Genomic DNA, 14590 nt, shown 5'->3' on the forward strand with positions numbered 1-14590 from the left:
GCTCTCCCATCCACCTGGTGCTGTCCACACCGGTGGTTAGGTCACTGTCACTGCATTGCTCAGGGAGGTGGATTTTCCCACGGTTATCCCCACATATGTTGGTAGTGCAGACAGGGGCTCAGCTGCCGGTGTGGGATCACGAGCCAGCAGCATTAGGTGACTTATACCTTGGTGCCGCAGGATCACTGGCCTCCATGTTTACCTTGAGCAGCAAATGTGTGAAAGCCACAGCTGGCCTTATCCACACTAGGATTGTCATGTATGTTTGCCAACACTTGTTCCAAACTCACCTTTTTCCCTAGAATAGTCATCCACATCTGACAGGCTCCCCCAAGACAGGCTGGGTAACCTCACCTACCTTTATTCTGAATCAGATACATTTTGACTTGTTTTTACTGCTGTAAGAGGGCACCTTTATATGTCCATTTAGCTGCCCACCAATGTCCATCACAAGTAGGATCGCACTGGTAGTCTCCTGCTGCATGAAGGAAAGGTGGTTTTTTTAAAACCACGTATTAACTAATACAAGTACAATCCTAGTGAAATCAAGGCAGCTGTGGCTTTAACACACATTAGCAGATTGAGGTAAAGACTAGGAATTTTGATTTGCTAACATGTTAAAGCTACAATTGCCGTACATTCACCTGCCCCAAAAACACACCTGTCCAATCTTTTTTAGTATTAATATCTGATAGACATGCCTGATTTGTTAAATGAGTGCAATCAGGGATTTCACTTGAATTAATAAAATCCCCAGAAACAACATGTTATGTGAAGTGTAAAGATGCTCACTTTGTAATATGGTAACACCCTGTTAAACAGAGAGACCTCATGATTATATTACAGTATAATGTTTCTTGAAACAAAAGTTTATTTTAAAATCCATTAACATTTCCTAAATAATTAGTAAAACAAGCAAACCACAAAACCTACCACTGGCTTGAATTCTCTAGGATTTTTCCATGTGTCAATTACCATGTAGCATGTAGCATGCTAGCATGTAGTAAAAACTTAACTTTTTTCCTTAGTGAAGACAGGGCTTTAATGTCTTGAGAGAGAATCTGATGTCCATGGAATGTTTGGTATATGAGTTGGTTGTGTCAGGATTACTGACCATATAGATTTCCTTATGGAAAGGCAGGCAGCAGCAAATTATTCAGGAATTCTAGGCCATAAAGAAACTAAATTGCAGGCAAAACAGCATCTGATCATGCAGATCTGTAGGAATGCTTTAATTCAGGTGTTGCCGCTGTTCAGCACTAAAGACACAGCAACAACTGCTCAATTCATTAAAATATTTTATAATAAAGAACTATTTTCTGTGTGAGTTCATTGGTGAGCGTAGTGGTTGTCTGGTTTCACTCAGATAGTATGCCCTTGAATTAACTCACACAGAAAAGTGATAAAAGACACAAACACCCTATCACTCATGGAAGAACACTTTTCACAAAGAGAGAAGGGGAGTATGAGGCTGGCTGACTGAAGAGAAGGGAGGGAAAATATTTGGGGGAGGTTAACAGAGCCACACCCTTCCCCTTTATATCTTTGTGGGTTAATGAGTCCCCCTGTCTCAGGGAATCAGCAGAACCCACTTAACAATGCCCAGTTGGACCAATATCTGCTAATTGGGTGGGTGTTTCAGGCAAACTGCTGACCCCACCATATCAGTCTCTGATTACTTTCTCCAAAACAAAGAAGAGATGCTTTGGGTTCCACAGGCATCTCTCCCCCTGGACACAAGCAGCCACTGGCCAGTGCTGCATCACATCTGCTTGAGGCCAGCTTGGGAAGCCAAGCAGCTACTTAATCTGAAAGAGCAGGCAGTGACGATGAGTAAACAGATTTGGGGATGTTGGAGTGCTAGGGCGGAGAAGGAAACCCATGAAAATGCGGTCTCACTCTGCAGGAGTCAGAGAACCAGTACGTCTCACCTATCAGGGTGGCTGGCAGAGGAGAAAGATTCTCTGCATGCACCTAGCATAAATAGGATAGCAACTAGCTTCCATTATAAAGCCTAGCTTAGCACCCCATCACTTGCACAAGGCTTCCTCATTCAAACTCTTTTCTGCAGTTGGTGCTACAGACAAAGGCGTAACCGGCTTGGCAGCTAGTGAGTTGGGACAGCTGCTTCTTATGCCTCACTATTTCCTTCCACTGACTCACCCCATGTGTCTATTACATCCCTCTGTCATCCTGATTCCCACTAGACTGGCTGCTGTGTTAGGGCCACGCACAGCACAACGGGACCTGTGTCTTCGTCCAGCGTCTGTGCAGCGCCTAGCGCAACGGAACCTGTGTCTTCCCTCTGTGTCTGTGCAGCGCCTAGCGCAATGGGGCCTGTGTCTTCGTCCAGCGTCTGTGCAGCGCCTAGCGCAATGGGGCCTGTGTCTTCGTCCAGCGTCTGTGCAGCGCCTAGCGCAACGGAACCTGTGTCTTCCCTCTGTGTCTGTCCAGCGCCTAGCGCAACGGGACCTGTGTCTTCCCTCTGTGTCTGTGCAGCGCCTAGCGCAATGGGGCCTGTGTCTTCGTCCAGCGTCTGTGCAGCGCCTAGCGCAATGGGGCCTGTGTCTTCGTCCAGCGTCTGTGCAGCGCCTAGCGCAACGGAACCTGTGTCTTCCCTCTGTGTCTGTGCAGCGCCTAGCGCAACGGGACCTGTGTCTTCCCTCTGTGTCTGTGCAGCGCCTAGCGCAATGGGACCTGTGTCTTCGTCCAGCGTCTGTGCAGCGCCTAGCGCAACGGAACCTGTCTTCCCTCTGTGTCTGTGCAGCGCCTAGCGCAATGGGGCCTGTGTCTTCGTCCAGCATCTGTGCAGCGCCTAGCGCAACGGAACCTGTGTCTTCCCTCTGTGTCTGTGCAGCGCCTAGCGCAATGGGGCCTGTGTCTTCGTCCAGTGTCTGTGCAGCGCCTAGCGCAATGGGGCTCGTGTCTTTGCCCTGTGTCTGTGCAGCGCCTAGCGCAACGGAACCTGTGTCTTCCCTCTGTGTCTGTGCAGCGCCTAGCGCAATGGGGCCTGTGTCTTCGTCCAGCGTCTGTGCAGCGCCTAGCGCAACGGAACCTGTGTCTTCCCTCTGTGTCTGTGCAGCGCCTAGCGCAACGGAACCTGTGTCTTCCCTCTGTGTCTGTGCAGCGCCTAGCGCAATGGGACCTGTGTCTTCATCCAGCGTCTGTGCAGCGCCTAGCGCAATGGGACCTGTGTCTTCCCTCTGTGTCTGTGCAGCGCCTAGCGCAATGGGACCTGTGTCTTTGCCCTGTGTCTGTGCAGCGCCTAGCGCAATGGGACCTGTGTCTTTGCCCTGTGTCTGTGCAGCGCCTAGCGCAATGGGGCCCTGGTCCCTGACCAGACACTGCTGACATGCTCTGCGCTCGCTCTCTACGGTAGACAGGCGCCGCTCTGTGCTCGCTCTTCGTGATCCTGGCTCTGAAGGGCCGCCCTGCTCTCGCTCTCTATGGTGCCGAGGCAGCGCTCTGCACGCGCTCTCCATGGTCCTGGCTCTGGCTCCGCTCGCTCTCCGTGCTCCCGGCCCTGGCGCGGCGCTCTGCGCTCGCTCTCTATGGTAGAGAAGCACTGCTCTGCGCTCGCTCTCTATGGTAGAGAGGCACCGCTCTGCGCTCGCTCTCTATGGTCCTGGCTCTAGCGAGGCGCTCTGAGCTCGCTCTCTATGGTAGAGAGGCACCGCTCTGCGCTCGCTCTCTATGGTCCTGGCTCTAGCGAGGCGCTCTGCGCTCGCTCTCTATGGTAGAGAGGCACCGCTCTGCGCTCGCTCTCTATGGTCCTGGCTCTAGCGAGGCGCTCTGCGCTCGCTCTCTATGGTACAGAGACACCGCTCTGCGCTCGCTCTCTATGGTCCTGGCTCTAGCGAGGCGCTCTGCGCTCGCTCTCCATGGTAGAGAGGCACCGCTCTGCGCTCGCTCTCCATGTCCCGGCTCTGGCGCGCCGCTCTGCGCTCGCTCTCTACAGTGTTAAGGCACCACTCTGTGCTCGCTCTCCATGGTCCTGGGTATGGTAGGGCGCTCTGTGCTCGCTCTCTATGGTAGAGAAGGGCCGCTCTGTGATTGCTCGCCATCATCTTGGGTCTGGCGCGGCGCTCTGCGCTCGCTCTCTATGGCCCCAATGCGCCGCTCTGCGCTGGCTCTCCATGGTGCCGGGGCGCCGCTCTGCACTTGGTCTCTATGGTCGTGGCTCTGAAGGGCCGCTCAGCGCTCGCTCCCTATGGTAGATAACGGGTTGCTCTGCGCTCGTTCTCCATTGTCCTGGATCTGGCAGGGCGCTCTGCTCTTGCTCTCTATGGTAGAGAGGGGCCGCTCTGTGCTCCCTCTCTATGGTACACAGGGGCCGCTCGGTGGTCGCTCGCCGTTGTCTGGGGTCTGGCGGGGCACTCTGCGTTTGCTCTCTATGGTGCCCCGCTCTGCACTCACCCGCCATGGTCCTGGCTCTGAAGGGCCGCTCTGCGCTCGCTCTCTATGGTGCGAGGCGCCGCTCTACGCTCCTCCTCTATGGTCCTGGCTCTGGCGGGGCGCTCTGAGCTCGCTCTCTGTGGTGCCGAGGGGCCGCTCTGCGCTCGCTCTCTATGGTAGATAACGGGTCGCTCTCCCTGGTCCTGGCTCTGAAGGGCCGTTTTGCGCTCGCTCTCTATGGTGCGAGGCGCCGCTCTACGCTCTTCCTCTATGGTCCTGGCTCTGGCGGGGCGCTCTGCGCTCGCTCTCTGTGGTGCCGAGGCGCCGCTCTGCGCTCGCTCTCTATGGTGCGAGGCGCCGCTCTACGCTCCTCCTCTATGGTCCTGGCTCTGAGGGGCCGCTCTGCGCTCGCTCTCTGTGGTGCCGAGGCGCCGCTCTGGGCGGGCTCTATGGCGCTGGCGGTGGTGCGGCCGCTGGAGGCCCTGCCCGCGGAGCTGCCCCCGGGCGTGGCGGTGCTGCTGGCCCCGGCCCCGCTGGCGGCGCGGCTGCGCGGGGCGGGCGGGCCGGCGCTGGTGCTGGCGGTGCGGCCCGCGGGCCGGCCCGGGGCCCAGCCGGCGCTGCTGAGCGCGGCGGTGGCGGGCGGGCCGGGCCGCGGCGCCGAGCTGTGGCTGCGCGGCGGCTGGCGGCGGCGGCTGGGGCTGGCGGCGGGGCGGCGGGTGGCGCTGTGGCCGGTGCGGCGGCCGCCGGCGCTGGGCTGGGCGCTGCTGGGCGCTGCGGGGCCGGGGCCGCCGGGGCCGGGGCTGGCGCGGCGGGGCGAGGCGCTGCCGGGCGCGGGGCCGCTGGTGCTGGAGGCGCGGCCGGCGCTGCAGGGGCTGCTGGGCGCGGGGACGCGGCTGGCGCTGACCGAGCTGCGGCCGGAGCGCGGGGCCCCCGGGCCGGGGCCGCCGCCGCCGCCGCTGGTGTCCCGGTTCGCGCGGGGGGCGGGGGCCCCGGCCCGGCTGCGGGCGCTGCGCGGGGACCCGGCGCCCTGGGGGCAGGCGGCCGGGGCCGGGGCCGGGGCGGGCGCGGCGCTGTGGGTGACCCGGCGCTGCCTGCGCGGCCTCGGCCTCTTCCAGGGCGAGTGGGTGCGGCTGCGGCGGGAGGGCGAGGCCGGGCCCGGCGGGGCGCACCTGGCGGCCGTGCTGGCCCTGCATCCCCGCTGGGACTTCCCGCAGGAGCCCCGGCAGCCCCCGGAGGGCGCGGCCGTCCTCCCGGCCGCGCTGGCCTTCAACCTGGCCTGCGACCCGCTGGGCGGGAGCCACCTGCTCATCCAGGTACCGCGCTGGGCCTCGCCCTCCGGGGCTTGGCGGAGATGGGGGGCCAGGGGGATCCCCGGGGGGCCAGGGGGATCCCCGGGGGGCCAGCGGGGTGGGGGAGAGGCGGCTGGCCCGAGGCGGGGGTTGGTGGCCAGAGATCTCCCAGGGATGGCATTGATGGAGAAGCGTTTGGGAGGGCGGAGGAAGACGAGGTACCTCTGTGGGAAAGGAATGAGCTGGCGGCTGGCTCGCTGGGGAAGCCCTGGGCAAGGCGGGCAGTGGCACCAGCCCAGCTGCCTTGGGGAGGAGCTGCTGTTGTCTTCCTTCCCCTCAATGGAGAAGGTAGAGCAGGTTTTCAGCAGTGTGTTGGGGGGAAGAGGGCTTGCTCTGTAGGTTGTTGCCATCTGGAAGTTGAGGACAAGTGGGTCATAACTTCCTAGTGGTGATACAGCTCCATTAAGGCTCTATAGGACCATTATTTCCTTTGCAGAGGTGTGGGGAAGCTTCTGGTATGGAAGAGAGACAAGGAAGTCGTTCCTTGCTATTCACACCACCCTTTGCGAAGGAACTGCACATCGAGATTGTCTCCTCACCAGCCTACAGTACCAGAGGAGTCTATGACAGTATTCTCCACCAACACTTCCAAACTCCCAGGTTAGCCTTTTGATAATGATGACATGTTATTTTTGTTTCTTTCATAGCCCTAGGAAGAAGGGAGCATCTCAATGCCATGCTTCGTCGCTGCTTCTTAAGTACACAATGAGCAATGCACCTCCAAAGTACCCATAGCACAGTTGACTAAACCCATTAATACTCACTGAGAATGATCACAAACTAACTTCGGGATATTTGGGACATCCCACTGCGGTGCCTGCTTAACTCAGCAAAATAGCTTAGGGCACATACTGAGAACTGTTTTGCACTATGGATCCACCCTACCTCCTCCCCCTGGGATATCCCCTAACCTTGTGCTAAGCTTCCTCAATCTCCTCCTCCAGATCATTCCTCAGTACTCCCTTTGGCTGGAGTGTTGTCTGTAATACATGGGAGGTCATTGTCCCACTCTGCTGGGCACTGGTGAGGCCGTAGCTGGAGTCCTGTGTCCAGTTCTGGGCACCACCCTTTAGGAAAGATGTGAACGTACTGGAGAGAGTCCAGAGAAGAGCAACAAAAATGAAATGAGGAAAGGTTAAAAAAAAATTGGGCATGTCTGGTCTTGAGAAAAGAAGACTGAATGGGAACCTGATAACAGTCTTCAAATATGCTAAGGGCTGTTATTGATTGTTCTCCATGTCCACTGAAGGTAGAAACTTCCATTGCTGGCCCTTTCCAAACATCTTCATTCTGGGCACTGTTTGTAAAACCAGTATTAAACTTAATTTAAAAAAAATCTGATGAGTAACAGAGTTTGTTATCAGAATGGCCCAGTATCCTGTCTTCTGGATGTGGCCAGTGCCAGGTGCTTTGGATGCAATGAGTAGAACAGGGCAGTTATGGAGTGATTCATCCCTTCTTGTCCAGTCCGAGCTTCTGGCAGTCAAAGATTTAGGGATACCCAGACCATGGGGTTCTGTCTCTGACCATTTTAACTAATAGCCGTTGATGGACATATCTTCCATGAATTCTTTTTTGAACCTGGTTATACTTTTGACCTTCACAGCATCCTTTGGCAACAAGTTCCACAAGTTGACTGTGCATTGTATGAACAAGTACTTCTTTATGTTTATTTTAAACATGCTGCCTGTTAATTTCATCACATGATCTCTGGTTCTTGTGTTATGCAAAAGGGTAAATAATGCTTCTCTGTTCATTTTCTCTTCCCCATTCATGATTGTATAGACCTCTAACATATTCCCCTTTAGCTGTCCCTTTTCTAAGACTGAACAGTCCCAGCCTCTGTAATCTCTCTTCATATGGACACTGTTCTATACCCTAGATCAGTTTTGTGGCCCTTCTCTGAATCTTTTTCAATTCTAATATCTCTTTTATGAGATGCGGCAACCAGCACTACATGCAGTATTCAAGATATGGATGTACCATGGGTTTGCATAGTGGCATTATGATATTTTCTGTTTTATTAGTTATCCATTATTGGTGTCTAACGTTGTTAGTGTTTTTGATGGCTGCTGCACATTGAGTGGATGTTTTCAGAGAGCTATCCACAATGATGCCAAGATCTCTTTCTTGAGTGGGAACAGCTAATTTAGACCCATCATTTTGTATGTATAGTTGGGATTGTGATTTCTGATGTGCATTACTTTGCACTTATCAGCATTGAATTTCATCTGCTATTTTGTTGCCCAGTCACCCAGTTTAATGAGACCTCTTTGTAACTCTTCACAGCCAGCTTTGGACTTAACTATCTGTAGTAATTTGTATCATCTGCAGATTTTGCCACCTCACTAGTCACTCCCTTTTCCAGATCATTTATGAATATGTTGAACAGCACAGGTCCCAGTAGTCTCTCTGTGTATCTGGAGAACTCCCTCATAATACTTCCCTGTTTGCTGCTCTGTTCACTAGCTCTCATGATCTCTCATGCTCTTTCTCTTACGTAACACTTCCCTCCCCCCGATCCGTAACTTTGTCATCATGCCCTGTTATAGGATGTCTATGTTAGACTGTAAGTTCATGAGGGCAGGAGCTCTCACTTTATCTGTAAGGTGCTATGCACCCCTATGATGCTGAATTAAAAAAAAATAGAATCATAGAAATGTCAGGCTGAAAGAGACTTCAGGAGGTCATCTCGTCCAGCCCTCTGCTCTGAGGCAGGATTAAGTTTATGTAGATCATCCCGGACATATGTTTGTCTAACCTGTTCTTAAAATACCAACAATATCTCTATTTCCACACCAAATTCTTCAAACATGGTAAAGCTCCATTCCCCGTACAGGAGTCCAGATGTGTCTGGCCATTTGCTGTCCACTCAGGAACCTGGGAGTGCGAAATCTAGCGTTTTAAACAAGTTGTCTGAACTTTTAGAGCACAGAGACGCACTTGAGGGGTTTGAATGGCTTTCCCCCCTCTTGCTGAGGTAAAGCTGATGGATTGATTTACTGTTTCTCACTGGTTTAATATTCTGAGGATGTGGATGACTGTACAACCTAAGAGAGTGGATCATTCACCATGACTATTGCTTTGTTGCAGGTTGGTCCAGGAGGGTGATATCCTGTGTATTCCAACAGCTGGACATCCTGAGTTCTTGGAAGGAAATTCAGAGAAATTTCTTAGGTATGCGGTGATCATCCTGTGCTTTTTCAGGTAGCTGTTAAAAGAGCTACTTTTCCCTTCTGGCCCAGTTGAAGCCAGGTTATAGTCTTTTCTGATCCATCCCTGGAGCTCAGAGTTGGTCTGTTGTGGGGCTTGGGGTTTTTTTGGATTAAATGTTTGTGTTGGATTTTAGGTGGGTATGCAGTTGCACATCAGTTCAGCAAAGCAGCCCTCAGAGAGAAATTGGTGGGGAAAAGAGAAGGCAAGAGGGAGAGAAGTGAAGGAGAGGGAGGAGTGCACTGCAGCTGTTCAATGACAGAAAAGCAGATTAAAGTAGATGTTTGGCCTTGTCTAAGTGGGAATGTTATAATGGTATAAACTAAGGTGTGAATTTAAACCTCTGGAGTTATACTGGTATATTTCCCCACGTGAACATTCTTATTCTGCTGTAAGAGGGCCTTTTAGGGGGTTTAATTTATATAGCTGAGTGGCAGATACCAATTTGTTTGACTAAATGTATCCTGTCTATACATATGCACATTATAGCACGTTTGAAAGCATTATTATGTCTACTTTAAGATGAAGTCTGATGTGAAGCGCTCAAATGGTTCTGTTACCATAGAAACAGGGATAAACAATGCCATCATCAAAACATTAAAATGACCACTTGGAAATATTTGCATTAGTTTGTGTTAGTTTAGTGACTCTGTATATTATTTCAAGACATAAAGATGGATTTCTTTTTGACTTCAAAGCATCACAACTATCTAACAGGTAAAACAAAATCTGGTAATAAATGGGTACAGATATCACTGAAATGTCATAGTGTTGCTGACAGCATCGTTATCATCTTGCTCATCACACTCTCTGTCGAGAGTGCATGGGTTACCACAGCCTTCGTTGCCTTAGCACGTACACAGTTTTGTGCAGAGAAGGTGGTTCTGACTACAGTTACAGTTGATTGTTTGTGTGGGTGCGGTGGAGTGCTTTTCAGGCCAGCCAAAAGACATTTTTTTTAAAATGTGGACAAAACAAAACAAGTCTTTGGTGGGGTTTTTTATGCAAAAGATACATATTCTCGGAGCAGAGTTGTTTCTCAGGTCTGGTCTACACTGCACACCTATATCAGTATAACTGCGTCACTCAGGGGTGTGAAATAGCCACACCCCGGAGCAATGTAGTTATACCAACCTAACCCCCATGTTGACAGCGGGATTATTAAGCAACAGAATGTGCAAAAGGCTCAAAAATAATACAAAACACTTACGGACAGATACTTTCTCACTGTCTGCCAGCTGGGAGGGGAGGGGGCACAGTCTCATCATGCCCCCTCCTGTTCTGGTTTATGATGTGTGTAACCAGTGGGCCTAGAGGCCCCAATTGCCTCCTGGTGAGGAAAAGCTCAACTTGCTTCTGAGGCCTCGGCTGCTGGGATTCAGGTTGCTTCTGTTCCTGCAGCTGGCCAGAGCTGTACTTCAAGGTGAAGACGATTGTAGGAGTGGTGGAAGGAGAGCAGTCTGTGGGGTACCTGGCTGACATCCAGAACACGTCTCTGTATCTGGTAAGGTGTCAGCGGGAGGCCGAAGAGGGTGTATAGGAGATGTGTGAGGCTAAGATCGCTTGGCCAGGATGGAGGGGGAGGGATAGCTTAGTGGTTTGAGCATCGTCCTGCTAAACCCAGGGTTGTGAGTTCAATCCTTGAGAGGGCCGTTTAGGGATCTGGGGCAAAAATTGGGGATTGATCCTGCTTTGAGCAGGGGGTTGGACTAGATGACCTCCTGAGGTCCCTTCCAACTCTGATACTCTATGATTCTATGACATAGGAACACTGAATTGGTATGGAAGAGGTTCATGGCTCTACACCCAAGATAGGTGCTTTAGGGAAGCTGTTCTCAAACTTTGGGTTGGGACCTTGTTTTAATGGGGTCACCAGGGCTGGAGTTAGACCTGCTGGGGCCCAGGACTGAAGCTGAAGCCCGAGACCCTCTGCCCAGGGTGGCGCGGCTCAGGGTACAGGCCTCCTAGCTGGGACTGAAGCCCATGGGGTTCGGCTTTGGCCCCCCCATCTGGGGCGGTGGGGCTTTGGCAGGCTAAGGCTTCAGTCCCCGCTCCTGGGGTCGGGTAGTAATTTTTGTTGTCAGAAGAGGGTCACGGTGCAATGAAGTGTGAGAACCGCTGCTTTAGGGGATGCAGGGTGACTTGAGAAGATGTCCCTTCTGAGGTATGGTTGGAAAGAGTTATTTCCTGCCTTGCAGATGGGTTCAACAAACAGCGCTGTGCCATCTTCCCCAAGCCGTGGTGGCCATGGGTTTTGGAGCAGTCTGTCTCCCGCCGGGCTCTCTGATGTGGTGAAGCAGCTCTGTGATGCTCTCCGGCCTCATCTGAACAGTAGGTAAGGTCACACTGATACAGCCCCCTTGTACTGGGGGGTTCCATCTGCTATGAGGAAGGTGTAGCATGGGGCTGTTTTGTGTTGTGGGTTGGTTTTTGCTCTGCGGCGTTACCCAGGACACTGGTTGTCTTTGGCAAGAGCTGCAGGTGTTTGGATTCCATGATTTCTGAGGGGTCTTTGCTTGGAGAGGTGCTGGAGCTTGGCATAGACTCTCTCTGGTGCTGGAGTCTCACTGCAGTGATAGTAAGGTGCCAGTGAGTGAGTGGGGGCCCACGCGCTCCATGGTGATGAGGATAGCTACCTTTGTGTTCCAGGGGGACCGCGCTACGTGGAACAGGCAGCATTCTACTGGCGGGACCCAGTGGTGGGGGGAAACTGACGGCAGTCAGAGCTGTATGTAGCTGCCTCAATCTCCACTTGTTCAAGGTAATTCCTTTAGTTGAGTTGCATGTTGGGGATCACTTGGTTGGGGGACTTACCATGTGTAGAGAATTCCAGGAGTTTTCTCCAACACAGGTGTTGAACTACGAATAAGCAAGTGAAATAACACCAAAGAGCTACTTCCTCTCCCCCAAAGGCTGTCTCCTCTGCCCTTGGTTCTAGCAACTCCACCCCACTTTATCTCCCTTCTCTCTATTTCCTGCGCAGCTGGTTTCCTTCGTGCCCTACCCCCCACTCCATGGATGTGTGCCCATCACCCTCGCCCCACTTCATCTCTGGAACTGAGATTGCAACAAAGTTTCCATTGTAATTTGGCTGAGTTTGGTATGTCACCAAAATTTGTGTTTTATTTTGTGTTGGTAAAAGCTCCTGTTGCAAACTCTAGGTGCCTGAACATTTTATTAATCTTGCTCTCTCTTCTCTCTCTGCCTCGAGACCATCCACTACTTCTGGATAAACTTAAGTTCAAACGCCTTCCATTTTAAATGGAGTTACAATTTTTTTTTCAGTCACTGTAGATAGTCAAAGCAGGGAAAACTCTCTCCTTCCTTAGTTTTCGAAGACTGGGGTTTTTCTTTTCAGTTTCAAGCTGTTCCCATCGTTTTGATGGTTCCTCATTTTTTCCTGGCATGCACAATGGCTGCTTGCTCATAGCCAGTCTCCCCTGGTTGGGGTGGTAGCCCACCCTGCTGTCTGCTTCACCGCCCTGTTGTGAGGTGATGCTGAAGTCGTTCTGCAATTTGAGTACAGTTTTCTATATACACAAACACATACATTCATAACCCCAGTCCGTATATGTATCTTGTAATGACCATCAAGTTCAAAACATTGCAAGCTTTCATGGAAGACCTTACTCGGTATATTTTCATAGAACAGTAGAACCTCAGAGTTACGAATGGCTCGGGAATGAAGGTTGTTTGTAACTCTGAAATGTTTGTAACTGAATAAAACGTTCTGGTTCTTTTAAAAGTTTACAACTGAACATTGACTTCATACAGCTTTGAAACTTTACTATGCATAAGAAAATGCTGCTTTTCACAGTGAAGGGCCTGAGGCACAGCCCGCCCTGTAACCATGGTGAAATGGGTTGGTGTAGTCTGGTGATCCAATCTAAAGCAGGGTGACTTGTGCAGTTCTCTGGGAGAAGTGCAGGCAGAGGCCTGTCCTTGGAAGCAGTGCTGGCGAAGAGGCTGGGAGGGAGATAACGGGACACACACCCCACGTGCACAGACGAAGCAACCTGGGCTAGGGTTCTGCAGTTTCTCTGGCAAATTAGATTGAAATGTCCTAGACCCCGAGTCTGGTGCACAGTGCTTCAGAGCTCTTGGTCCAGAAACTGTAGAATGTAGTGGTGGGACTCAGGTGCCTCCTGGCACTACCCAGGCAATGTGATTAGGCCTAGATTTGTGCTCTCCCTGTCCCACGAGTCAGATTGTGGGAGTACTCCACGTTCAAAGACAGCTGGTGCAGGGAGGGTTTGATCTCTCTCCTTGTCACCCAGGGTTTCACCAGCACCTCCTTCACTGCCCCATTGTACAAAGTCAGCTTAGTTACCCCCCCGCTTCCTCCCTTCTCTCTCCTAGAGAGAATGCACCCCTTTACACTGACACTCCAGTTCTGAGTCATCCCAGTGGAATTCAGTTACGCCCACTTGGCCATAATCACAGTAATTTAGCAACAATAATTTCTCCTCCACGATCTGTAGTGCATTTCTGTGTCGTACCCCTCCACACACCCCTAGTCCGCCTCTTCTCTTGCAGAACAGCTCCATTTTCTCTTTAAATGGGAAGTACGTCCCAGGTAACTTGCGTTAAATGGAAGCTCCCCTGTCCCTACCCGGAGCCTGCCCAGCACTCAGAACTGCAGCCTGTTAGCGCTGAACCCAGACTTGCATAACCCAATCTCTGTAAGTGGAGACTGCCTGATCTGTTGAGTTTCTTCTATGCTGCATGAATTGGACCCCCTGCTCCCAACACGAGCAGCTGGGTTCCACTCACGAATGGAGAACGAGGTCTGAGAGGATCGCCTGAATCAGCCTCCTTCTTCAGCTTTTTCCCAGGTCCCAGGAGATCTGTTGAATATCCTTCACTTACACTGTTTTTTCCGATGTGAATAGGGTTAGTGGAAATTTCCAGTATTCTTCAGGGCATGCTGGGTCCTTCTTGCGCACCCTTTCTCTTGGCACCTTCAAGCTGCATTTCCCACTGTGAAGCTGTTACCCGCACACTCTAGGGCACTCCACCTTTACCCTTCCGTGGGCTCAAGGCATAACCCCGTTAATTTAGGCACCCCTACCCTTTCCTAGTTCCTAAGGCTCAGCGCCACTCTCATCCAGTTCTTAGGGCTCAGGGCGTAATCTTTTGCGAGTTTGCAGGGCCTTTTACCAGTGAACGAGCCTTACACAGTAATATCCTTAATCTCTATTAACAGTTACCAGACAGAATACACATGCTAAGTGTACAATATGCACCACTCCCAATAAGGCAGATGAACCTTTCCTGGTGGCCAGTCAGGATCAGGTCGTCCTGGGCTCCAGTTTCTGCACTGTGTGATTGGCAGGGTGTTGAGGTCTGGCAGCTCTGATCTTGGGCTGTGTCCTGGAGTTGGTGCCAAAGAACTTCCCTTTGGACCCCAGTTCATATCATTAAATTTGGGTCCCGCTTAACTCTACCGTCACCAGCCATTGTAAACTAAAGTACAGTATTTTTCACCAGTCCTAGCCTATTATGAAACAATCCTTCAACCAATCACATCCCATCATCTTAGTTGATTTAAATCTTGTAGAATTAGTTACACAACAGACAGAAACAATTAAAGAACTGCACAGACCCTACAGCTAAACCATAGAGACCTGGGG

The 14590-nt window shown here is 51.8% G+C and overlaps 1 protein-coding gene across 3 annotated transcripts in view; it reads left to right on the plus strand.

Moving 5' to 3' along the window:
* The first annotated feature begins 4804 nt into the window (after positions 1-4804).
* The window catches only part of PEX6 (peroxisomal biogenesis factor 6), a 28400-nt gene continuing 18614 nt past the window's right edge, over positions 4805-14590 (plus strand). The window contains exons 1-6 of one of the 3 annotated variants that reach the window (XM_073339882.2): positions 4805-5708; positions 6181-6344; positions 8838-8921; positions 10359-10461; positions 11156-11292; positions 11607-11718. In XM_073339882.2, the coding sequence (XP_073195983.2) occupies positions 4845-5708; positions 6181-6344; positions 8838-8921; positions 10359-10461; positions 11156-11292; positions 11607-11718 (1464 nt within the window). In that variant the 5' untranslated portion in view covers positions 4805-4844. The remainder of the gene's footprint in view (positions 5709-6180; positions 6345-8837; positions 8922-10358; positions 10462-11155; positions 11293-11606; positions 11719-14590) is intronic. The other 2 variants (XR_012158349.2, XM_073339881.2) reach the window with 2 other exon arrangements.

This window comes from Lepidochelys kempii, chromosome 3, assembly GCF_965140285.1.
Source record: "Lepidochelys kempii isolate rLepKem1 chromosome 3, rLepKem1.hap1, whole genome shotgun sequence".
In the NCBI taxonomy this organism is placed as follows: Eukaryota; Metazoa; Chordata; order Testudines; family Cheloniidae; genus Lepidochelys; species Lepidochelys kempii.